General features: G+C 48.7%; 10 protein-coding genes across 10 annotated transcripts, besides 8 other annotated features; 3 read left to right on the top strand and 7 right to left on the bottom strand.

The window, feature by feature from the left end:
• Nucleotides 1-12,841: part of a sequence feature (sequence corresponds to BAC RPCI93-27M3) that runs on past the window's edge.
• On the top strand, nucleotides 234-1,175 carry Tb927.5.3120 (translation initiation factor, putative; the record flags this gene model as incomplete). Its single annotated transcript, XM_839891.1, has 1 exon — nucleotides 234-1,175. The coding sequence occupies one exon, from the start codon at nucleotides 234-236 to the stop codon at nucleotides 1,173-1,175; it is 942 nt and encodes a 313-aa protein (XP_844984.1).
• Nucleotides 1,262-1,309: a microsatellite.
• Nucleotides 1,867-1,894: a microsatellite.
• Tb927.5.3110 (hypothetical protein, conserved) lies at nucleotides 2,156-2,812 on the top strand (the record flags this gene model as incomplete). The annotated part of the gene is made up of 1 exon (XM_839890.1): nucleotides 2,156-2,812. The coding sequence occupies one exon, from the start codon at nucleotides 2,156-2,158 to the stop codon at nucleotides 2,810-2,812; it is 657 nt and encodes a 218-aa protein (XP_844983.1).
• Nucleotides 2,828-2,847: a microsatellite.
• Nucleotides 3,420-4,184, top strand: Tb927.5.3100 (hypothetical protein; the record flags this gene model as incomplete). The annotated part of the gene is made up of 1 exon (XM_839889.1): nucleotides 3,420-4,184. The coding sequence occupies one exon, from the start codon at nucleotides 3,420-3,422 to the stop codon at nucleotides 4,182-4,184; it is 765 nt and encodes a 254-aa protein (XP_844982.1).
• Nucleotides 4,249-4,268: a microsatellite.
• Nucleotides 5,105-5,129: a microsatellite.
• Tb927.5.3090 (hypothetical protein, conserved) lies at nucleotides 8,335-8,640 on the bottom strand (the record flags this gene model as incomplete). Its single annotated transcript, XM_839888.1, has 1 exon — nucleotides 8,335-8,640. The coding sequence occupies one exon, from the start codon at nucleotides 8,638-8,640 to the stop codon at nucleotides 8,335-8,337; it is 306 nt and encodes a 101-aa protein (XP_844981.1).
• On the bottom strand, nucleotides 9,111-10,115 carry Tb927.5.3080 (hypothetical protein, conserved; the record flags this gene model as incomplete). The annotated part of the gene is made up of 1 exon (XM_839887.1): nucleotides 9,111-10,115. The coding sequence occupies one exon, from the start codon at nucleotides 10,113-10,115 to the stop codon at nucleotides 9,111-9,113; it is 1,005 nt and encodes a 334-aa protein (XP_844980.1).
• Nucleotides 10,635-10,662: a microsatellite.
• Tb927.5.3070 (hypothetical protein, conserved) lies at nucleotides 10,820-12,436 on the bottom strand (the record flags this gene model as incomplete). Its single annotated transcript, XM_839886.1, has 1 exon — nucleotides 10,820-12,436. One exon carries the CDS (start codon nucleotides 12,434-12,436, stop codon nucleotides 10,820-10,822), a length of 1,617 nt encoding a protein of 538 aa, XP_844979.1.
• Nucleotides 12,842-23,333: part of a sequence feature (sequence corresponds to BAC RPCI93-26K5) that runs on past the window's edge.
• On the bottom strand, nucleotides 12,983-13,987 carry Tb927.5.3060 (hypothetical protein, conserved; the record flags this gene model as incomplete). The annotated part of the gene is made up of 1 exon (XM_839885.1): nucleotides 12,983-13,987. The coding sequence occupies one exon, from the start codon at nucleotides 13,985-13,987 to the stop codon at nucleotides 12,983-12,985; it is 1,005 nt and encodes a 334-aa protein (XP_844978.1).
• Nucleotides 14,816-16,537, bottom strand: Tb927.5.3050 (poly(ADP-ribose) polymerase, putative; the record flags this gene model as incomplete). The annotated part of the gene is made up of 1 exon (XM_839884.1): nucleotides 14,816-16,537. The coding sequence occupies one exon, from the start codon at nucleotides 16,535-16,537 to the stop codon at nucleotides 14,816-14,818; it is 1,722 nt and encodes a 573-aa protein (XP_844977.1).
• Tb927.5.3040 (hypothetical protein, conserved) lies at nucleotides 17,452-18,048 on the bottom strand (the record flags this gene model as incomplete). Its single annotated transcript, XM_839883.1, has 1 exon — nucleotides 17,452-18,048. The coding sequence occupies one exon, from the start codon at nucleotides 18,046-18,048 to the stop codon at nucleotides 17,452-17,454; it is 597 nt and encodes a 198-aa protein (XP_844976.1).
• On the bottom strand, nucleotides 19,501-23,283 carry Tb927.5.3030 (hypothetical protein, conserved; the record flags this gene model as incomplete). The annotated part of the gene is made up of 1 exon (XM_839882.1): nucleotides 19,501-23,283. The coding sequence occupies one exon, from the start codon at nucleotides 23,281-23,283 to the stop codon at nucleotides 19,501-19,503; it is 3,783 nt and encodes a 1,260-aa protein (XP_844975.1).

Raw genomic sequence — 23,333 nt, 5'->3', positions numbered from 1 at the left:
CAAAAATTTCCCCATTTCTTTTTCTTTTTTTTTCCGTATTGACACCGGTGTTTGGGGGGTGAGCGTGTGCGGGGACCGCAAAAAAAAAATAATAACTAAATAAAAACTTTTAGAAGTTACAAGAAGAGGAAAAGTAGCGGTATATAAGCAAGCGGGTAAAATAAATTAAGAAGCAGTAGGATAATAGTAATAACAATAAAGGGAGAAAAGAAGGAAAAAAGAAGGACAACAAGATGGCTGAACAACCGGAAGTTTCAAAAGAGTTACGGCTTGGGGGCCGTTCCCGAGGGGCAAATGCCGCTGGTGACAACCGCCGCTCCAAAGCTCCGCGCGCGAGTGAAGCGGTACCGTATGAGGAGGCCACGACATTAAAAGATCCCTTCGTAACATCCAGCGTTTCGGGCCCAACCACAACCACAACAAATCCTCCACCGCCGGTAGCACCGAGTCCCGTAGTCGCAGAGGATATTTTTGCAATAGCATACGACACGTACAGCGCGGCAGATCTTCACGCGTTGCTTCAACAAGTAACTCGAAGCGAAGTGGAGCGGCGGATGGCCGAGTTTGATCAGCAACGGCGGAAAACAAATCATGCGCCTCGTGTGGAACGTTTCCTCGACGTTACCGGCAGCAGCAGCAGCAACAACAACAACTCCAACGGCACGGGCTCTGAGGTTTGCACTGGATATACCTACAATGATATGCTGCAGCGAATCTTTATTGCGCTAAACCGTAACAAAGAGAGCAGCGGCATGTCGGAGCGCAATCAGCTACCTGTGCCGCAGGTGGAGAAAATAAGTAAAAAGAAGGTTGTTATTGTCAACTTTCGCAGAATATGTGAGGTGTTCAGCCGCCCTATTGAGGATGTGAAGGATTATATTGAGAAGGAGCTCTCTGTTGGTGGGAACCTTGACAGCAACGACTCTCTCATTCTCAAGTATGAAATTCAGAAAGTGACAGATTTCGATAAAATTTTGATAAAGTATTTGGACGAGTACGTGAAGTGTAACTCATGCCACAAGATTGACACCACACTAACGAAGGAGGGTAGGCGTATGGAATTGCGGTGCAATTGGTGCACAGCTACGCGCTCTGTGCAAGCAGTAGGATCGGCAACGTACAGTGCGCAGGTTGGCAAACGTTCCCGTGCACGACGCCAAGCCATGACACTTTAGGCGTAAGGAACATATTGAAGTATTAGTGCCTCCTCCTCTCTCCCCCCTCTGTCGTGTTGAAACCCTCATCCGACGAGGTAACAACAATATATATATATATATATGTGTATGTGTATATATATACGTGTATGTATGTGTGCGCGTACATGTGCATATGCGATGGGGCGATAGCAAATGGGAAGCGAATGATGGCATGGGGTGAACAGTTCAGGTTATACGTCATAAAGAAAGGCTCCAGATTTGTTTGAGGAGAGGGGCTACTTTCAAAAAGGAAAAAAAGAAAAAGAAAAGAGAGGGGGGAAAAGTGAAGTGAAGGGTCGAGCGATGGGCGTATCCGGGGAGGGGGGGGCCGACAAGGAGTGCAATGAAACTTTGTAGAAACGAGGGAAAGAAGTCTTAACATAAGAATTTAATATTAGTGATGGCAGCTGGAAAGAGGAGGTTGATGTTTGTATGTCTGAGGTAGCAATACTTCAGCGTGCAGAAACCACTACCCTGGCGCCTCATCATTCCTACATACATAACGTAGTGCACTGCTAAAGCACGGGAGAAAGAGAAAGGCAATGCAGTATTCCGTTGCAAACATTTGCACACGTTGGGGAAAAGGAAGCCCCATTTTCTCTTCATGCCTTGATATTCTTCTATACAACCTTGTCTACCTCACCACGTGCACGTATTCGTGTGCGTGCGCATGTATATATATATATATATATACATATTGTCGTTGTTGGCTTTCCTTCTTTCTTCTGCATTGTTTGTTCAACTGTTGAAGCAGCCCGCAACAATTGAGACACACGCACAGAGCTGTGTGGAGAGTTGGGTAAAGAACGCTTGTTTTTGGTAAACGGACATATCCACGCTCACTTAGGATATTACTTACTTGCGCACGTATACATTTATACGTAATTTTTTACATTGGCGGTGAAATCAGCAAAATCAGAGAGGCTCTGAACTAATCCTTTTTAGCGTCTTAGGTACAAATGCTGAACCGGTCACGTTTGCGCCGCGTGTGGCTCGGAGGAACCGCGGCAAACACATCGCTGGGGCGTGATGTAATGCCCAGTACCGGAAAATACATCAACATTGTGAGCCCAACGGATGTGGCGGCAAATATTTCTGCTGGTGCAATGCCTCCTGAGGCGAACGTTGCGGCCGCTCTTCCGGTGCCGCGAATTCAATATAGCAAATGGAACCGTGCGCTGCGAAGCGATGTTTACGACGAGCTGCTGAAACTACCGCTCCGATACAAATTGCACGACTTCGCTAAATTGTGCCCACCGCAACGTTGTCAAGAAGAACCCGAAGCAGTTGGTGTAGTGGGAAGGGATTCTGCTGTTGGGTACCTTCCGCCTTTAGGACCCGCTGATCCGCTCGATACGATTCCATTTTTCGTACACCGCAGCAGTAACGGTGTACTTCCAGGAAAGGTGTTCTCTATGCATCCTCGTAACTTAATGCCAGCATTTTACCTCCGCATCCAACAGGTGGAGGGCGATATGTTCCGCTTTGAGGAGGAACTGCTCAAGATTTTTCCAACAAAAAAAATATTTGTGCGGAGCCACTCCATTTATGTGTACAATGTGGCACTTGATGGTCGTATGGTGTTGCACCACTGGCTGCTGGGGTTGGGTTTCTGAAGATGCAAGCGGAAACTTTTCTTTTCTTTTCTTTTGGGTGTGTTTATTATTGTTTATGAAAGGCGCAAATGTGGGAAATACGGTCCTTTTTCTGTCCGTGTGATGGGAACAACTGAACCGTGTTAAACATTGAACGATGGTTTTAGTGCTCACGTGGACTGAAAGTACAAATGGAGGGGGATGAAGATGAAGATGAAGAAGAGGAAGTGGAGGGGGAAAATAACTTGTACCTTTTGTGATTGTTGTCGAAGGTGCTGTGGGGAAGAGGAAGTAATGGGTGAGGTGACATGGAAGCGGAGGGGGGGGGAGGGGACGGAATCGCTTTTGGGTGCATTTTCTGTTGAATGTACCATTATTCCTCCTTTCTTTTCCTTATTTATTTATTGTCGTATCTTATTTTATTTTATTTTACAATCCAAAATCCCTCTAAGGAAGGGGGTACTCACAAGAACCACAAGCTGCTGCGGTCACGAAAATAAGCACTCACACGCACCCCTCAATTAATTGAAGTAGTGCAGAAGAAAAAAAAAGTAATATTAGTTCGTTGCAGCGGCGGGGAACGCCTAGTGTCACTGCCATACAAAAGGAAAAAAAAACATTAACGTTAATGATTAACAAAGAAAACAGTGGGCGCGTTCACTATTCAACTGATAGCAGTGTGGGGAGCAAACAAGGAATTACACACGGTGGAATCGGTAAGAGCGGCCGGGGATATAATATCAACTTTGCCATTGCATGGCTTGACGAAACCATGAAATTAGATGACCCAAAACTTTATACGAACCATTCAACCGTTGAGGATGAACAGGGAAGAATGTGGTCGCTAGAAACTGAAACAACATATCCCCAGTTTATCACTCTCCTTCAGGAATATTACTGGCCGATGGTGGGTCGTAATGTTGGTGCTGATGAAGTTAGGAGGAAAATCATTGATGACTTGAGAGAGGCATTGGATTCAAGGGATACAACCATCAAAGATTTGGAGGCGGGTTCTCAGTTGTTCCGCCTCATTTTCGGATATTTCAATGATTGGATTCGGGAACTGGGCTTCTCCGCGGGGCAATTAAAAAAGAGGTTGCATCTAACAGAGAAAATGATTTATGTTGGAAAATTGCTATATTCTGCGTTAGTATACATGTGGAATGTGGGGAAAAGGCAAAAGAACTCCTGTGATGGCATCCTCCGCCGTCTGGAGGAACTGTCTAGGGAAAGATCCGGTGTTAACATGTTGCCTCCCGCCAATCCTGAGAACTCATTTCCTCCTCCTTCGGTCAACGGGCACCCGCAAACTTTACCACGCGCCCTACGTAACGACGAATTGCAAGCCTTCGCCACGACGGTAACACCGGATTTTGAGATTAGGGGGGAATAAGGGATGAGGAAAATTTTGCGAGTGTAAAGTGAACTTCACAGGTAACCATAAGGGGGAAATTCTAATATATATATATATATATATGTGGATGTAATGTGGCGAAGTAAAAGCGAAAGAGCATGCGAAAAGAAAAGGAGAATAAGTGAATATCACAGGCCTCTGGGTTTGTGCTGGATCCTTCACACATACGCATTAATCAGCTGCTGAATTTATACCCCGCCTCCGAATCTTAAAGAGTTGAATGGAAAGCCAATACCTGAGTATGGTATGTGATTGGTTCCAAAAAAAAAAAAAGCAACGAGGAACATATCAATATCAGTAGGAGGAGAGAAAAACGAGGAGAGGCCCCATGCCGTTGATATGCGCGTTGGTGAAGGAGTGCTGGAAATAGCAGTGATTGGGGCGGCTGTGCGCTGACGCACGCATGGACGTAAACATGGGGAGGGGGGGGCAACCAACCTTAAACGGGTGTGACACGGTAATATGTGTCCTTAAAGGGAAAAGGAAGGAAACGAAAAAAAAAAACGACATTACAAATGCCCCACCAACTGGAATCCGACGAAGAGGAAAGATAGATATAATCACAGGCAGAAGATATCACACACATATAGAAATCTATAAGCATGTACGTGAATGTTTTTTTTTGTTTGATCCGCTATGGAGACGGATGGTTCTGCTTCTCAGACCCGTTTCCAAGGGGGGAAATGAAGCTATGTGCGCCCCCGCGTAACTGCTGTTTTTTTTTTGTTTTGCTGCCTTGGGCCTCGGCCGGCCTCAGAGAATTTCCAACTACCTGAGGATAACCATCGGAAAGGTGCGTGCCGTTTGCGGTCTTCGACTCAGCTGAGTATTTTGATCGCTGGGAACGGGGTGAATTAATTGACTTTGGAGGGCATGCGTGGCGCAACCAAACAAATACAACACACACACACACACACACAAACAATATTGCTATTGAGGATGGTGAGCAGAAGTAATCGATGCGGATGTTGTGGCAGCGGCGGCTGGCATGAGTTAAGCGCGTCGTGATGCTGGAATACACATGCGGTAAAGAGGAAGGATTATTAAGTGTGGAACCTCAGGTTAGAACGTTGTTGTGGATGCGGAAACGTAGTCGGCAAGGTAACGTACGGGATTCAAGGGGATGGTGAGGCAAGTCAGTTATCTTCATTTGGCACTGGCTCTTAAACACACGCACATAGCATATATGCGTATGAACATAAAGAAAGGAGGAGAGGAATGCAGCAAAGCGAGGTAAGATGAGAAAATCACGGGGTGTGGACGGACAAATGCGCTCAAGACACTGGTATACGTTGTGCCGCTTCTAGGAAAGTTCCCGATAGTTTCTACTGCCGAGTGTTATCGGGTTTGGTGGCAATTCGTTGGTTAGTTTGGCGGAAATAACAGTAAAAAAAAACTATATGCTTCACTGGACCTCCCGGTCACAATGATCTTCCCATTACCCTCTTTTTTTTTTTTACAAAACCAATATTATAGAGAAAAAGCCAAAGTATCATGCCATCGCGTAACCGTTTCCCTTCCCTTTTGAGGCCGGGTGAAACTATCGACCACAAACTAGCTTATGAGCTCAGCAGTCGGTATAAACGAAAGGCACCTCAACTGAACCTTGCAAATTGGTTCTATTACACTTGGTCGCGTTGGTGGCATGACAATTTAAATTTATATGTGTACATCGCAGGTGTGGGCGCTCAACATTCTTTTCCTCAGGGAGGATCAACTGGGGAAGTGGAGACCTTGCGGACTCACCAATACACTTATTTGAGTTGTCGGAATGCGGAATGGAACCGTTATCGACATTATTATCACCTACGTTATATTTTGACGTACGGACTGGATTTCCTCGCCGGTGGTCGGCAGTAATGCATTGAGAGATTCTCCAGCTTTTTGGTATGGCCCCCCGCACACACGCACACACCAGGGTATGTGTAAAGGAGCCGTGCCAACTTTTTACCCATGTGTGCGGCTGTAACTTCAACTTTCGCGCCAGCCGCATCTTTTTTTTTTTATGTGTGTGTGTGGGTGTGCGCTTAAGGTTGCTAAACTTTCAAGCAAATGAATAAAGGACTCTCGGTGCTCTACTCCAGTCTCTAGCGGTTGCGGAATTTCTCTCTTCGTTGGTCGCGTGTCATCCGTATGCGCGAAGCAAGTGTGCCGCTCCGCTGTTGCGTGTTACGCCCCGTGCCTTCTTTTCCCTTGTCTGCAAAGTTTCTAGTGACAGCGGCAACCCAGAGACAGTGCTTCACTTTGTCCCACACAAACGCCTCGTCCGCGCTATAGCGATTATCGCATTCTCCGTGAACCGTGGATATTTCTGACGAGATAACCGCGAGTGTCGCCACCTTTTTTTTTTTATTTCTCGTTTTGTCGGTCTTTCGTGCGTTTCTTCCGTCACTTCCTTACCATTCGCTGCGTCCGTGGGCGGACCGCGATGTCACGGCACCGGCGTCGCCTATTCATTACAAAGTGGGCGCGATGATCATAATCCCTCCATTACATTCTTTACCAAGCGCTCTGTATCTGAACATGCCAACATACAGGGCTAAGCACAATTCTATTCTCACGAGGTGTGAAACGGAGGGGACCACTTCCCGCTGCCAGCTTATTACAGTTGTTATCCAGTGAGTCTCCTCCAGTTATTCCATTTATGTAGCCCTCACTCCCCAGGTGTAACGGCAACTTTAACTTCAGCGAGATTGTTTCCTGTGCTTATTTGCTTAGGCGCCTTTGTGTCAACCAGCTACTCGCTTAATCTTTCGCTTCGAGTAGCTGCCCCCATGCGGTGCTCGTCGGTGCCGCTAACGTAATTTTACGCCCGGGACACTCGCATTTCGTTTTGTCAGAGGCCATGTTGCCTTCATGTGTCTCCTTTCATAATCGGTTTGGAGACTTCATGCCGTAAGATCCCGATTGAAACCTCAAAACGTTTCCGGGAAGTATCCCTCTCGGAGGCTCAAAAATAAAAAAAACACCTTGGCACTATGAGTAGTGGGCCGCCTTCAGTCAGTTGTACGGTTGCAATTCGCAGCATTTTGGCAACCGAAAAAAGTAGAAAAAAAAGCCGTGTGCTTCCCAATGGCGCCCCACTCGGCATACCCTTCGTCTATATCCTCGTGTTCCGCCGTGGAAACATTCGGCTCTGTTTAAACTTCGCTGGTGCTGCCGCGTTTCCTACAGCTATCCAACTTCCCACTTTTTGTTCGCGCTGCTGGCTTTTGTTTCGGGTGCCCGAGTTTCCTGCCTTATTTACTCTTCAGAGCGGGGCCTCATTCACTATCCGCACGATTGTGTAAAGCGCGACGCGTAAGCAACGCAGCTTTCCTCTGGCACCTAATGAAGAGTGGATGCCCTAATGAACATCCACCTTCGCTCCTCGATTAATATCCGCAACTTCCCTCCCTTTTCACTTTCCTCATTGACCCTAATACTTTTTAACCCCACAGTTTCACCCTCTTCGTCCGCTCGCGTTGCAGTTGAGGCGGTGCCAACTGCCTCAAGGTTGTTGCATATGGCGGGTGGTTAACTGAGCCTTTTTCTAATGGAGTCGAAAAGGATGATCAACAGCCCTGGTGTCGTGGTTGATCTCGGAGACACCTCACCTCTCGACAAGAGCACCGTCCTTTAGATCCAAATAATTCCGTAAACTAAGAAAGACATGGCTTTGAGAGGTGTATTTGGTTTGCGCAGCCACGCCGAGCATTTATTTTTCCTACCATTCCCATCTCGCCCATGAGTAGTGGAGCTATATTGCCTTTTAACGAAGAAAAAGCTAAGGTGACAGAAAACAATAAGCGGAGGAGATAGAGGTTTAGTTAGAAATCTTTTTGGTTTTACCAACGTGCACAACAATATCATGAAAAGCCCCCCCCCCAAATTTGAGGAGGGGAGAGAGACTGAATGGGAAACGGAACTAATTCGGTGTAAATACTCTCCAGCATGCTCCTAAGGCTGCAAAAAGCAGCCAACAAACAGACAAATTTTCGTTCAATTCCTTACCCGACCAACTGCTACACACGCCACTGCAATAAAATATATCCGCTAAAAACACACACATCAACGTTACGCCATTCCTTGGAACCGTACAGCAAGCAACTCCCAAGGGGTGCCCCGTTCCCCGTGTTAAGCACACCAGTTATTTGAATGGATTCTTGTCGTCCTCTTCCTGTCGCTTTTTGCTCCAGTACTTCTTGTATTTTGCCTGTGCAACACTATCCTGGAAGGGTGGGCGATACTCGGACCAGGCCTGGTACCGTATGAGCACTTCACCCCACGTGAGTGCACATTTTTCCACAGGGGGTTCACCAGCCTTTAGTGCCTTGGCAAGGCAAATGCGGTGCGCGAGCTGCGCATTCTCCAGGTGCTTATGTAAAGCCTCGCTCGGTGGCATTCCTTTGATGGCGTCATTGGACACGTCATGAAAATGGAAACCGGAGGACATGATGTAACACCTCCGCTTTTAGCTTGCTGTGGCAACCGCTAAGTAGCTTTCGTACCTTTCTTACCGATTCCAGTCGGGAGAATGAAGTGCCTTATCTCTCTGTCGAGTTACCTTTTTTGATGCGGCTACTTCTTTCTGTACCACGATAATGTGTCGAATAAGAAAAAGAAAAATGGGAAGAAGGAAGAATAATCCACATAACAGTTAACGAGGGCTTAAAAAAAAAAAAAACGTCAACGCCGCCATCGCTGACAGCATTGTTGTCCACCTCCTCCCCCCATCCGACGGCAATACATTCCCAGCGTCAGTTGCAAGGGGAGATGCAATCCTAAGAGTTACACGGGTCACATGCATCCCTCCTTCTCACTGTGAAGGCCACAGGGGCGGGCGGCATATGGAAAGGGAGTAAGGTCTGCACTGAAACACATTGGGTAGACGCGTTTTTCTATATTCTTCTATCATTAAGCACTTCACTGCACTTCGCAATCCTCCACGGTGGGTCGAGCGGCGGGCTTGCGGCGAGGCCGGCGGTCACTTTGCGGCAATTCATGCGCCTCCGCCGGACACTCGGCGGTGGGCCTCGCAAGCGGAGGCGCGGACTCCTCCTGATGCTGCAAACCAGTTCCACGATCAGCCTTCGCAGAGGAATCCGCTGACGAACGTTCCATGAACAGCTTTGCGGCCACACGAACCGCTACCGTTTCGCAAAACAAAACCTCCTCACGAAGGGCAGAAGCGAGCTCCTCACAAGACACATGGTGACCACGCGCCGCTGTTTCACCAGGCAATTCCTTATTCCCGCGCATAGCAGCCTGGAGACAATGATTAGTGCACTCTTCAACTGAGCGGGGGCAATCTGTTACCTCGTGTGTTGAAGGGTGGCAGTGCTCCACCGCATTCGCGACGCGTGTCAAAAAACCTGCACTGCTCAAAGCTTCACAAATGAGCTCCCGCACACGATCCATCGAATTTGCAGAAAGACCCTGGGGGTGGTCGGGGCGCGAAATCGCCTCCTCGTAGGCTGAAATACGACCATTTAACTCTCCAACTTGAAGTTGCAGTGCACGCACCTCCATCTCCTTCACCTCCAGTTGCTTCTTCAGTTTCTCCACTACAGCGTCGTTATCCCTCTTTCGGAAATCCTGTAGGTGGAGCGCTGTGTTTCTTGCACTTAACTCCTGCAAACGCTGCGTAAGGAGAGCTTCTTGCACCACGTGCGCCTTTACCTGATCACGAAGTCGCTCGTTCTCAATACGGAACCGTGTGAGTAAAGCACGAACTGTCCCATCACCATCCCCGGTTGCAGTATCCACTGGTTCCCGCGCTATATGAGGATTCAATGGCGCACAAACCAAGTTACTATGCGGCAGTAGGGAAGCACCGAGAGCAGCAGCACCCGCCGCACTAGTTGATGGGAGGTAGAATGATTTGCCGTCGTGTCGCGGGTGCGCTACCTCCTGGTTTGGTCCCCACATCTCGCATGATATGCTAAACAATCAAGATCGCTTGTAACACAAACGGTTTCCTTCGCCACTCCGGTTCCGGAAGGTTTTGCGTGGCGTACAAATTTAAAGGGTAAAAAGCGTAATAAGAAATAACCCCAATTGGAGAGGGAAATGAGGAAGGATGAAGAAAAGCAAAAACAATTTGCATTCTTTGAAACGTGGCTCAAAGTGTAAAACACAACCACTTGCTGCAAAGAAAACACCATCGAGCGGTGATCGATCAAAAGGAAAATGGCAAACAACCCCTCTCCTCACACCTGGGCGAACTAACGCAACCACATTCATCCTTCCCATGGAGCAGACAGGATCCGGTGCGCGGTCTCACTTAACTTACTCTTCCACGCCCAGCTTCCAGCCATATATCTTCCGAAGGCAGTGCCAACCCATGTTGTATACATGAAGTATCTACTTCACCGTCCTTTCCCCTGCTTTCCTCACACTTATCCACTGAAGTTAGGTGAAGAGGGGGGAACGATCCGCACACACACGTATATATATATATATATATAGATGTATACGTGTGTGTGTGTGTGGAGGGCATCTTTAGCTCTATGCCTCTTTTCCTCGGCAACCATAAAACTGCGCCACAGAAATGTGTTATTGGCATTACTTGATTTAATTTTTTTTCTTTTTACGGAAATGCACGCCCCAATAAAATATTGCAGCCCTTCATGTTACCTCTTCCGCCCCTCAGCTAGAGACACGTTCGACGATGGTTTGTTTGGATTGAAGCCGTGCCCACCCCATGTAGGCACAACGGGGCGCACTGGAGGTGAAGAGAAAAGCTGGAGAGAGTTGCCGGTCTTCCAGCAACCTCCTCCGGGTGTTTCCCTTCCCGCTGATGCTTGCGGCACGGGACCAAGGGGCGGAGTACCATCGGATGGGGAGAGTTCAAGTGCTGGTAGACGCTCGAAATCTGCAGACATCTCCGACATCATAAATTCCGACATCGGGCTCATATCCTCCAAAGTTCTCTCTGCCTCACCCCGCCAATCAGTGCGGTAGCGTCGGAGGTACTCCTGCCACGTAGAATCTTCGGTACTGCTGCTAATACTCGATTCCCGAAGTTGCCGTGACTTCCGCAGCCGTGCAAGTGTTGGTTCGAAAATCTTCATTGTGGACGCAAGAACAATGTCGCTCAGGTCAAGAAGACACAACTTTATTGTTGCATGAAGTGGTACGTGAGCAAAAACTCTGTAGCGTTTCCTGGATGCCTCGTCCTGCGTAAACGTCGTAATCTCCTCTACCGGAGCCTCTACAACGTTGCGGAGAGGCGAGTTACGGGCCTCAGCATCCACACACAACATTTTGTATGTGATGGGATGCATGTAATACGCCTGCCCGTCGGTCTCCCCATAAAATTCATAAGCCATGTTTGTTTCCGTACCCGGTGTTTTAGGAGCAAGAGGAGGGGAAGAGCGAGTTTCACCCGCCGATTGTTGCTGTGGAACTCCCTGCAGGGTAAGTCGGAGAGCGTCTTCGGCCCTTTTAAGTAAGTCATCATCAAATGATGTAAACGGCCTTGGCTGCGCCTCAAGCATACTTATTTGCCTCGTTATTGCTGTGCATTCGTCCTCACGCAATGTAGCTTCGCCGCTTTCCGTGGAGATGACGTACCTACTGTATGTTGCGGACGGCTCACCGTAGAATGGAAGACGGAGTTCGTCATCGGTAAGGGTCGTTTCCTTCCAGCAGGGATCATCTTGCCGAAGCAAGATACAAGAGTCCCCTTTACGCTTCAGCATGGTGAAAGAAGCCCTGGCACCCACGGATGGCGGTTCTACCAACCTGACCATACAGGGCCGTAGGGAGGCCACGGTAATAAAGTTGCTGCACACTGGACAAGTCCGCTGCTTGCTCTCCGCTTTTCGCCTAGAAATGTACTGCAGTACACAAACCAAGCAAAAGACATGGCCACAACTCGTGATACGCGCTGCCTGTGGCTCCTCCAGGCACACCGGGCAGTGAAACTCCTCCCACGTCCCCCGTGCCACCACTGCAATAATGAGATCCCACGGGGGCGTTGTACCACTCAGTCGAAGGGCTTCAGTTACCTGGTGTGGCCTCTGCGGCAAACCAGGGACAGCTCTGAGTTGCTGAGCGTCATGCCGGAGCACAAACTGGAAGTTGTGCAAAATGTATGCGCGTTTCAAAACAGCAGGATCAACAGGAACTCTCCGAGTTGCCACAGGAGTACGTACCGCGTTGGACGAATCCGCACGGTATCCATACTGAAAGTTGCTGATGTCCTTTACTTCTACGCCCCGTTTGGACTTCTTTTTCTTAGCCATGGGGGACAGCACCTAATGAACGAATACTTTACAGGTGTGTTGTACCTCTCCCTACAAACACCTTTCTTGTGATGATTTGCTATTTGGCTCCGTGCGGGTGCCGAATCCGATGTAATGTACCCTTCGCTGTATATACTCCTCCTTCCTACTCTACTCACTGAGATTATCGGTAACACAGCAACACCACAAAGCAACCTGCTGTGGGGTGTTGAGGCAGAAAAATGTCCAGAATTGAATGGAAAGAGTGCACTACCCTCTGCACTAATTGCTTCTGCTAGTTCCTTTCAAGTCCCTTGATTTTGCCGATACGAATCTCACCAGTAGTCAATCAAACGAAGGGGACCGCACTTCACCTACGTAAGAGAGTAACAAAGAGAATTAAAATAAAAACGGAGAACAGTGTTTACGAGTCACAGTCATTACACGAGCACTGAGAGATGAAGACATGAACGTGGGGAAAAAGGGGGGCTGTGACAATCGCCTGCGGATAATTGCACACACATTCCCCCACATGTGCATGCGCCAATGCCCGTACCGTACCGCACCTCACACACTCAACCCCGTGTCCATAAGGAAGTACGTTCCCGAATTAACCGTGTATCCCTTCTGCCTCATCTCCACACGAAGTGCCACACAGAGCGGATACACACCAGGTCCAAACAGAGGCAGACCAATTTGATGACGCCACGGGGGCATTCGATACTTGGCGAATACACGGGGGGCGGCAGTCACAACAACAACCGATTCCCCACTCATGACATCATCATGTGCCAAGGTCTGTTGAGCAGCGATGGTAAAGTGACATTGTTTTCCACTAGGAACATGCGGTGCGAGGAATCCTGCCACTGCTAGAGAACGGCAGAAATCTGCTACACACCTGTCCACCCGCCACGGCGGCACCACGTCCTCCTCAGACTCACTACTGTTTGTAAAGAGTGCTTCCTGCATGAAGCAGCCATCGGAAAGCTTTGACACATTTCCAATTAGCGACGCACCAAACGCATCTCCATCAAGACAGCTATGCGGCTTCGGCCACGCTAAAGCGTCATGCTGCGACGGAATGTTGCAAGAAGGATCATCAGCTTCTCCTGTGCATATCATTGTGGCAATGGGTTGGTACACTCCATTGTAAAGGGTTAAGCGCACATCCCTTTGCTTGCGCTGTGGCGATAACGACAATTCAACAGCCCCAAGTGCTGGATGCTGTCCGCTAAAAGGCGTAAAGAACGTGTAATACGCACAATTTAGAACTCCAACCCTCTGCCAGAAGTCTTCCATTGGCGCATGCAGCATTTTCACGTGGTTGTCTCGCACCGGCCGCGGTGTTGTTGCAAACTCAGCTAGGCTGTGCAGGAGTGAGTGAAAGTACAATCCCGGGATGCCAGCGTGATGAAGAGGAAACTGCTGAAATGGCATAAGGGTCGGTTGCTGGAGAAAGTTGACTGACAGCGCTGGGCCTGAAAGTGTTTGGTATGGTTGCGCAGCCGCAACCAACAATTTCCAGGGAAGATTGACAGAAGTCCCCTTCAGAGGGCTGACAACCGACGCCATCCTGTAACTATATGTCTTTCGATCAATTCACAAGAAGGTGAAAATGAAAAGCGTAAACGATCACAAGGAAACGCACTGAATAAGTTAAGTAATAGTACTGATCAGGAGGAAAAAGATCTCCTGTGTTTTTTCAATTTCTAGCCATTTCCAGTATCACTTACCACTTATGCCAACCCTCCTCACTTTCCGCCAACAGTTTTGGCGCCACTGCGCATTTTGTGTGCTCCACAGAGACTAGGAAATCCTCACCCAACATAAGGCATGCTATAAGGCAGACGACACCTACAGTGGTTCACAATGACGAAAGAATCTGAAAAAAGGTAAAAACAAAAAAACATCATACGCCGGTTTAGATGGATAATTTAGGGAGGATGGGGCAAACACCTCCCTCTCCCGTTCACAAGCCAACGCTAGGCACCGCTAGCCATACATAAAACCATCACCGGTGGCAATGCAAAGACATAAGGGTGTGAACTGTAAGTCAGGTGAAAAATACAAAAAAAACAAAAAAATAGATACGAAGCGAGGGTGGGAACAAACTATTGGGGGTTTGTCATACGCAAGCGTCAGAACCTGGTACACAATATTATGAAAGTAACAATGCAAACGAAAACAAAACGAAGGCATGTGCGACGTCCAACACAAGATTCTTCTCTTCTTCGGGATGTTAAGAGCAAGGGGCCGCAGTCGCAAGGTTATGCACGTGGCGCCTGAACTTCTTTATACTTTGGGCTGCAGTCTGTCCACTACTGTCTCCAGAGCACGAGATAAAAATGAAGAGAGGAAAGGGATGATGGCATCCCCCACTTGTCAAAACCGGTGTAACCACTATTTATACTCAAAAGAAACACGAACTAGATACCTCAACACGCATTGACGGACGTCATATATGATGTGTTCAGGGTATATTAAAGAAGTGGAGCGCGAATCCTCCTTGATGCATCCCTTTGGCCACAGCACACCTTTCACAACTTCCGCCCCTTTAGGATCGGGATACATGCGTCCAACACCCTTGGTGGAGTTTGTTCCTTTCTCTGGTTCTAACATGTAGTGTGCATTTTCATACTCCTTCTGCTTCCCTAGCGCTACTTCACAGAGTAGCAAAAGGCCCGTATTAGTGTCACGTGGTGGATGGCAATAATTCGCAGACTTGGAGCACACATCGGAGAGGTATATCCCCTTCCCAAACATATATCCAGTGCAGGGAGCCTCCGGAGGTGCGATCCGAAGCCCTTGTGAAAGGATACCAAGGAAGTTTGTAATACGTGAGCCGTGCCACAGCATTTGGCGATTGTCCATTTTCTTGAACGGTTTGTATCGCTCCTCTTCGTCCTCCCGCCGCAGTGTAAAGACTTCCACCACCTGAAGGGTATATGCGTCGTGGGTAGGTCCTTGAGTGTTGCGAACATACTGGACAATACGTTTGTATACCTCGCTTTGCGGTTTTAGTGGCTGGATCGCACACTTCATCTTTCTGTAGATATTGTCCAACGGATGCAAGGCCTCATCGTCTTTCATGTCCACGAGTGTTGACGCAACCTCCAACTCAGCCAGTGTTTCCAGCATCTCCCTTTTCTGCCGAACCACATCAACTGTATTGATGACTGGAGGCCGCCTGGTGCCAAACGCGTGAGGTATTAGCGTATAAAAGCGACTGGACAGTTCCTCCAGTTGTTTCAGTGGCCGCTTAAGCTTCTTCTCGATTTCCTTCAGTACTTCGTAGGCGCGCAGGATCTGCGCCTTCGATATTTTCCCCAATGGCATTCGTTCGGTGTCCACCTCCAGCTCTCGGAGCACCTGCGACATCGACTCCCTGCACCCAATGAGTCGCATCAAATCTTGAACTTCTTTGGGTAACTTTGACTCTCTCACCGGTTTCTCCGCTTTTTTCTTCTTCCCCGGCTTTTCCCCACCAGCGTCATCGTCATCATCTTCCCCATAGTCAACCTCCATGTACTCATACTTCCCGGGAACCTTTTTGAAACGTCCACGGTCGACCCAGTCATTGCGTGTCTTCTCGCGGAACTTGGAACAAAAGTCCTGCTCCGCACTGCGCGCATCCAAGTACGGTTCCAACATGTATTGCCCCACAGCGCCCACACGGCCCCACCGCGCAAAGATAAAGTAATTTTTGCGCGCGTCATCCTCAAGTAGTTGAGTTATGTAGAACTTATTGTTATTACTCGATATGTTTGTTTGATTCAGTGTAAACTGAAACACGGTGCCGTCTCTCTCGTACACATGGCAAGTGTCCACTTTGCCCGAGTGCACGTCGACAACGCCGCGTCCCTTCCGAAGAAATCGCTCCCGCTTCCCCCCTGTCACCGGCGCTTGCGTGGTTACAGCAGCATCAACTTTCTTTTTCACCCCCGCCGCCGCAGTTGTTTTGGTAGGCACTGGCTTGGTTACCACAGGTGTTTTCTTGGTTGTCTTTTGCTGTCCTTTTCTCGCTGTTGACTTCTTTACTGGAGAAATTTTAGCGGAAGCACCTTTGGAATTAGCACCACCGGTGGCAGAACGCCTTTGTGTTGACTTTCCTTTAGCCGCCATGATATAGTATACGCCTTACAACTTTTTTTTTAGCCACTGCTACTGTAATAGCCAGCTATTCTCCAGCTTTCCGTAGCCTGCCTCTTTGGTCACCGGCTTGTCAACACTTCAATGCATGATGACCAGGTTAAACGAAAGATCAGAACGAAAAAAAAAAGAACAATAAAAGTAGAGAGCCCACAAAGGCAGAGACAGAAACAACCTCTAAAAGGAGACGCAAAATATCTACCGCCAAACAAACTTCGAAAAAAATAACCCCGTGCACACCTTTCCCCACATCTCGCCTGCTCTTAGGCGCTCAACGACGGTAGCACCGAAATCGCGTGATTTATTCCCCAAAAAGTGGCAACAGTAATAATTAACTAGACTTGATACCGGTCACTCAGCCCATTTAGCTTTTCAGCTGCGGGCTCTTTACCAAAATGATCGAGTTTCGAACTGCAAAACAAAAAAAGTCGTGCCTCCAACTGTGCCCCGCTCCCTCCTCTTCTTCTTATCAACATTTATCATCATATCGTCGGTGTCCCGTGGCTCCACCCACCTGCGCAGCAGCACATGTGCCCACTGGGCAGCGGAACCCAACCGATGGAAATGAGCACCGTGTTTGAGCCTTCAAGGTAAAATCGCCATTCACACTCCATAATCAGTGATCTTCACCACACCCAGTTTTGATAGAGTCCAACACATCCACATCGAGATAGATAAAGAGGGGTCAAGCTACAAAACATGGTCATGTAATCACGAAAAGAAAAAAAAAATGGCACTCGACCACAAGACGTCCGGCATTAAAGTCAAAAAGGGGGGAAAGTAACATGTATAAGTTTCAGTGACAAGGAACCGAAAAAAAAAAAAGAGAAAAACACTACGTAACTCTCACTTTGTGTTGCTGTTTTTTTTTTGTTTGCACTCCGCGCTTAGGTGTGCGTCGGCACTAGCGCCGGTTCTGTGCCGGGACTGAGGTCCATGTTCTCCAAATCCTCAATTGCCATTGCGATAATTTCCTTCACATCTCGGTTGAGTCTACCCCCATTTGGGTCCCTCACCCGTCCATACTGAATATTCAACAGTTGCATCAGTACCTCCTTACGCAACTGGTCGGGATCCGGTACATAATTTTGCAGGTATGCCCCGCTTGTGTACTTCAATACCTGTGTTATCTCTAGAGGCACGAGCCAGTCTGCAGGATAATAATGGCGTGTTTGTTCCCACAGAAGTAGAAGGTCGTCGTGTGGTGCCTTCCCCTCTCGCAAAAGAACACTGCGTTGATGCAGCAGCGGCCAGGGTGGTCGTCGAGGGTCATTCCTCCGGCGCCGCTCGTCCTCAAGCTCATCGGGAAGCTCCAGTGGCCCAGCCTTTTTCGTTTCCTTCACGGTGAAAACAGAAAGGAATGCCGTAGAGGCAATAAAGCCAAAAAGGAAGAGCGACTTTATTGTGTACGGTTGATACGGTTGGCCATCTGTTCTAAAGAAGTGCTTCGCGCCCACACAAATAAAACGCGTTCGACGTAGCATTCAATCCACGTTTGATCAAACGATGTTTTGGTTCTCCACTTCAATGCGCCTTCCTTCTGCGCAACAGCTTGCCGTAGTATTACGCCTTATAACGGCGCCGGTAGCTGTGCCGCACTCGTACGGCTACGTTGATAACAGCCAAGTAACAAAACTGCAATGAGTTCCACTTCCTTTGTGCCTGTCACGGTGGGCGGAAACGCGCACAAGCGTACGCATATGAAGTAGGGAAGAACAAAAGGGCGCTGTCGGTAAATCAGAGTCGGAAAACGGAAGGGACAAACTTACACAGAGGAACATTGCACAAAAACAGACCAAGAGGAAAGAAACCTTTTTGATGTATCTTGAAAAAGGAAGAAAAAAAAGAATGCGAAACAGAGAAACGGGTTTCGTATGTACTTTGGCAAGGGATGTACGGTCCTCATGACAGCTTTTTCTTTGAAAACTGCGACTTTTTCCTTCTGATGCTCCACCTTTTCTGTCAAACCATTTCCACCCGCGACCACTAATCACCTCTCCATCAGTGCCATCCGCAACATTTGCCATTGTTCACCATGTTAAGATCAGTGGACGGAGCAAATATTGATGCAATGGTGAGGGGTTGGAACATAACGAAACTATATATAGTCGGCACCATGGCACTTCCAACAGTATGATCACACGCTCGCACAGGCGAAACGAAGCAAAATTCAATATTCAGAGGCAAACAAAAAAAAGGAAAAAATGTCTACGTGGTGAGAAAAGATGCAACCAACTCTTTCTCTCTTCAACGCGCACGAACAAAATTCTCAGCCCTCATCACTTGCCCAATATTATTTCCTTCTCCTTTCTCTATATATGCATTTATTTATTCATACCTCACTTCGCTCGGATAGTTATCCAACGAAAAGAAACTTGTAAGGTTGTGCATGCGCGCGCTAGTTGCATCACTTCTCACACCCATTGGTCTCCATTGATCTATTCTTTCGATGCAGAGGTTTTGTTCATTGCGCATAAATTTCACTTGTTTGTACATTCATGCACATAGATATTAATATTATCAGCCTTTTGATGCATATGCTCCAGGGCCGAGACGGCTCGTGCTCGAGGCATTTCTTTTTTCTCCCAATAAACGCCTTCCCCACTCCCCAACACAACAACAAAAACAACGGTAACGTACACAACACATCCCCACTTCTTCGTACCCCACACGGCAAAACCTCGACGAGCACCAACACCATCAGCTGGAGAAACATAATGGTAAAAGAAAAATTGAACAGCGCAGTGGGGCACACGAGTTGAGCATATAAGCAAGCAATCAAACAGTGGAAAGAGGAATAGAAGGCAAATGGTTCAATACGCCTGCGGGGCCTTCCAGTATGGAAAGGAAATGTAAACTGTGTGTGAGGAAGCAAACACATTCTAGAGACAATTTTAAAAGCTTGCTTCTCCTCTAACCCCTACAAATCTCTGAAACTAGTGACGAAGAGGTGTGTGACATAACGGGCAGTTACGGAAGCGGTCGGTTTCCACGTCAAGAAGTCGGTGGTGACACACACTACACTGCCAGAACTCTTCTGAAGTAATGCTACGACCGGAATATATGCAAACGTGGAATGGCTGCTGACAGCGCACACAGGCAGATGCCCATTCTTTATTGTGAGCCTCACACTTATGACATTTCACACGGTCAATAAAGTTATCTTCCGGCTTATGTTGAGTGAATATTTTGCTGGCGAGATCCGCAAAGCGACGACGAGGTTCCGTCAACGTGACGGTTGGATAAGTCATTTGTATGGCAGACACGGCACCCTTTGACGGATTTGTCAGCTGTAAAGAGGTTGTAGTACCATCGAGACGAGTAGTGCCACTAACGCCCCCGGCCCCACCACCTGCCGGACCAACGCCATGTCCAACTTTGGTACGGCAAGAAACATCAAGGTCCGCTATCATATCCATCATTTGTAGTTGCACAGCACCCCTCGCTTCACCCCCTTCTGATTGACTCTGCTCATCCATTTGCTCCGCTGCCTCCAAACGAGTAAAGGCCTTACTGCAAATGCTGTAGTTTTTAGCCAGGTATGCCGTAAGCGCAATAAGGCTATAACTGTCAACAGGACTTATGATATCATCATAATCCATTAACCGCATGGCTACATTTAGTGCGTAAACAAGATTCCTATTCAATATGTGTTGCTGACAAAGCAGGAAGAAGTGGTATGCCTCTGCACCACGCCACGCCGCATCAAACGCCCGCTCTTGGCCCTTTCCACTTTGTTCTACGTCTAACAACGCCTCAACAGCTGCTGTGCCGTTTCCACTGAGCGTCATTTTTTTCTTTCGGTACTTCTCCACTTCCAGTGCAGACAACACATAAAACTTCTTTGCACTAAGTGGATTAGTTGTGGCTGCGCGCTGCCCAAGTCCCGCAAGCAACCGCGCCGCCTCGTCGTGCTGCCCGGCCTTGCGGTACAACCCAATAGCTTCAGAAAGGCGACCGCTGTCAACAAGCCGCGTAGCGTGCCGGCCCAACTGTTTGCTAACGTCCGTCAGTTTGTACTCCTCCGCAACAGCCATAACGCAGTCCCATTGATTTAATTGCGTGCAGCTCTCCACGGCCAGGCGAGGTTCACCAGCTGCCAAATATGCGCGCAATGCCTCTTCACCGAGGCCAACGGAAAGAAGCATTTCACCTAACTTCAATAAAAGCTCACGATCGTGTTCGGCGTTCTGGATGAGTTGCACGAGGAGATCGTAATCCTCCTGCAGGAAAAGTATGTGGGCGAGCTTATGTAGCTGCTGGCTCTGCGAGTAGTACTGAGCCGCTTTGGTCCATTTCTGCCGGTCGGCATAGAAGTCGCCAATGTTCTCCCACGCCCGCCTCATGTGGGACTCATCACCACCACCTTCCTGAACTAACTGCACGACACGGAACCAGTCGCCAAGGCGGTAACGCAGCTCCAGGGCAAGGTCTTTACGGTCAATGTCCTTGTATATCTTTTCCGCCTGGTCAAAGCGATGGTAATAGGTGTGAATCTCAGCGCGTTGCTTCTGTGGATCGTCCAGTGTTTTGATACGCTTAACAAACTGAATCGCTGGGTAGTCTCCACAACGGATAAACGCAAGTTCTGCGCTGTCGAAGTCCAGTTGCGCGAGGGCGTGCTCAGCAAAAAGAGACCACAGCTTTGGGTGCGAGTGTTCGTCCATGTATCGTAACGCGTCTCTTGTTGATGCGGTCTGCATTACCTCCCGCGCATCCCGAAGTGCACGTGTATCATGATCGATAACATACTCCCTTCGAGGCCTCTCCGGGTCCTGTTTTAACTCATCCAACAGCAGTGACCGGACCTTTAGCGATCGGAACTTGCATATGTGGGTACTGCAGGTAATCGGCTCTTCCGACTCCGTGCCGTGATATATGTGGAGGCGAGACCTTTCCATAACAGCGAGCATCTCGGGATCATCCTGTGCCCACTGGACATTCCACACGTCCTTCCGCTCAAAACCGGGTTGGGGAACTAGTTTACTCGGAGCGAGAGACATCGTTGTTGGGTCGATGTGAAACATGCGCATTACACCAACGACATCAATTAAAACAAGACGCGTGGAGTTACAGTTAACCGCAATGCTCTGTGGACGGCACGGCAGAACAGCTTTCCCAACCAACTGCAGAGGGTTAAAGCGGTACAGCTGTAGCAATCCCGATTCGCGAGCCACGAACAGAAAGTCTTCACTAAGACACACGGTGCAGATAAGATCATTCGTTAGAGCTGTTTGCGTAGTGAGGGCAGAAGGTGTATCAGCCCGTACAAAATCATCGACGTGCACGACCCGGTCGTGGGTTTCGCGGCGGCTCATCTGCACAGAAACAGGATCAAGGGCGTCCACCACGACGGACGGATCGCGGAACTGCCAGATGTAAATGTTCTCCTCGTCTGCGACAACCACGTGAGAGGAGTTCAAACCGCTCACGATTGGCTCCATATCCAACATCCTCGACTCAATAGGACACCCAATGGCATTCACGAGTTGCACAATGCAGCAACGCTCTTCACCTGGGGCATTGACAATCAGGCACGCATTCCTGCAAGCATGTATATGAAGTAGCCCACGTATGTGGCGAATGACGCGCTCGTTGTTCCTCGTGTTCCAAAACATTACGCTGCTGTCTGTGCGGTCGGGGCGGTTGTATGCAAAGACAACTGTTTTGTGGAAGTAAGCGTATTTGTAGTCACATCGTACGTTCGCAAAGTACATGGCAGCATCAACTGCGACGGCAACGCGCAAACCGTCGCCCTCCCAGGTGATACCGCCGCAGAACTTACCATTCATACGTAGTGTCCGCATATGAACTCCGTCACCATTGTAAATCAGTGTCAGCACCGAGGAGGCGGAGCCATCTGCCCCCGCATCTCCCCCGGTGGCGCCTCCCTGCGCCGACGTACCTCCATCCCCAGATGCACCACCAGTGGCGGGTACACCACATACTGCAAGCATTGTCCCTTGCGGATTCCAAGCGATTCCCGTGACGTTGATCCCAGCTTCAACAACGCGGGCTTCATGGTCTGTTATGCCGCGTAGCAAATGTATGCGGCCGTTCTTGTAGCATACCGCCAATGAGGGAAGTGGTTCCGGCCTGTCGACCCATGCAGAACTCCATTCTAACCCAGCGAGTGGCACTTTATTAGCCTGATGTGTAATGGCCACTTGATTTACAAGGTGGCCAGTAGCACTGTCGTGCATCTGCACGTCTCCAGACTTGGTACCGAAGAGGATATAGCGATCATCGGGGCTCCATGTAACATTGGTAAGTTCACACTTCAAGTCTTTTCCCCACAGACGGTTGCCATCCACACCACCAAGAATGACGGCCCCATCTTCATAGACAATGCACACCTTTGTGCCGTCCACACTCCATGCGAGGTCACGCACAGTGCTCTTATTGCGGTTGTTGATCATCTCCTCCAACCACATTCCCTTGTGAAGCATCCATACAATAATTTGCCCCCCAGCGTCACTGGAAGTAAGTTTGCGGTACTGGTGGTTCCATGCTACCACCGACACGTCAGTTTCGTGCCCTTCGAGTGTTTGATTCATTGCGAGTCCACCGCGCTGCGATCCGCCGCCATCAATTTTCAACACTTTGAGCAAACCACCTTTTCCACCCACTGCCAGCCATCCCTGTTCCTCGTTCCACGCAACTGCTGTGACAGCCACTGTTGAAGGGATGGCTACTCGCTTGGTTAAGTAGAGATGCATCGCTTACTCTGCAACTGCCTTTTCGCCTTCCCAAGCAACAGTCCTGTTGA

The sequence above is a fragment of the Trypanosoma brucei genome, chromosome 5 (genome assembly GCF_000002445.2).
Source record: "Trypanosoma brucei brucei TREU927 chromosome 5, complete sequence".
NCBI lineage: Eukaryota > Euglenozoa > Kinetoplastea > Trypanosomatida > Trypanosomatidae > Trypanosoma > Trypanosoma brucei.
This window is presented reverse-complemented; position numbering and strand designations above follow the sequence as displayed.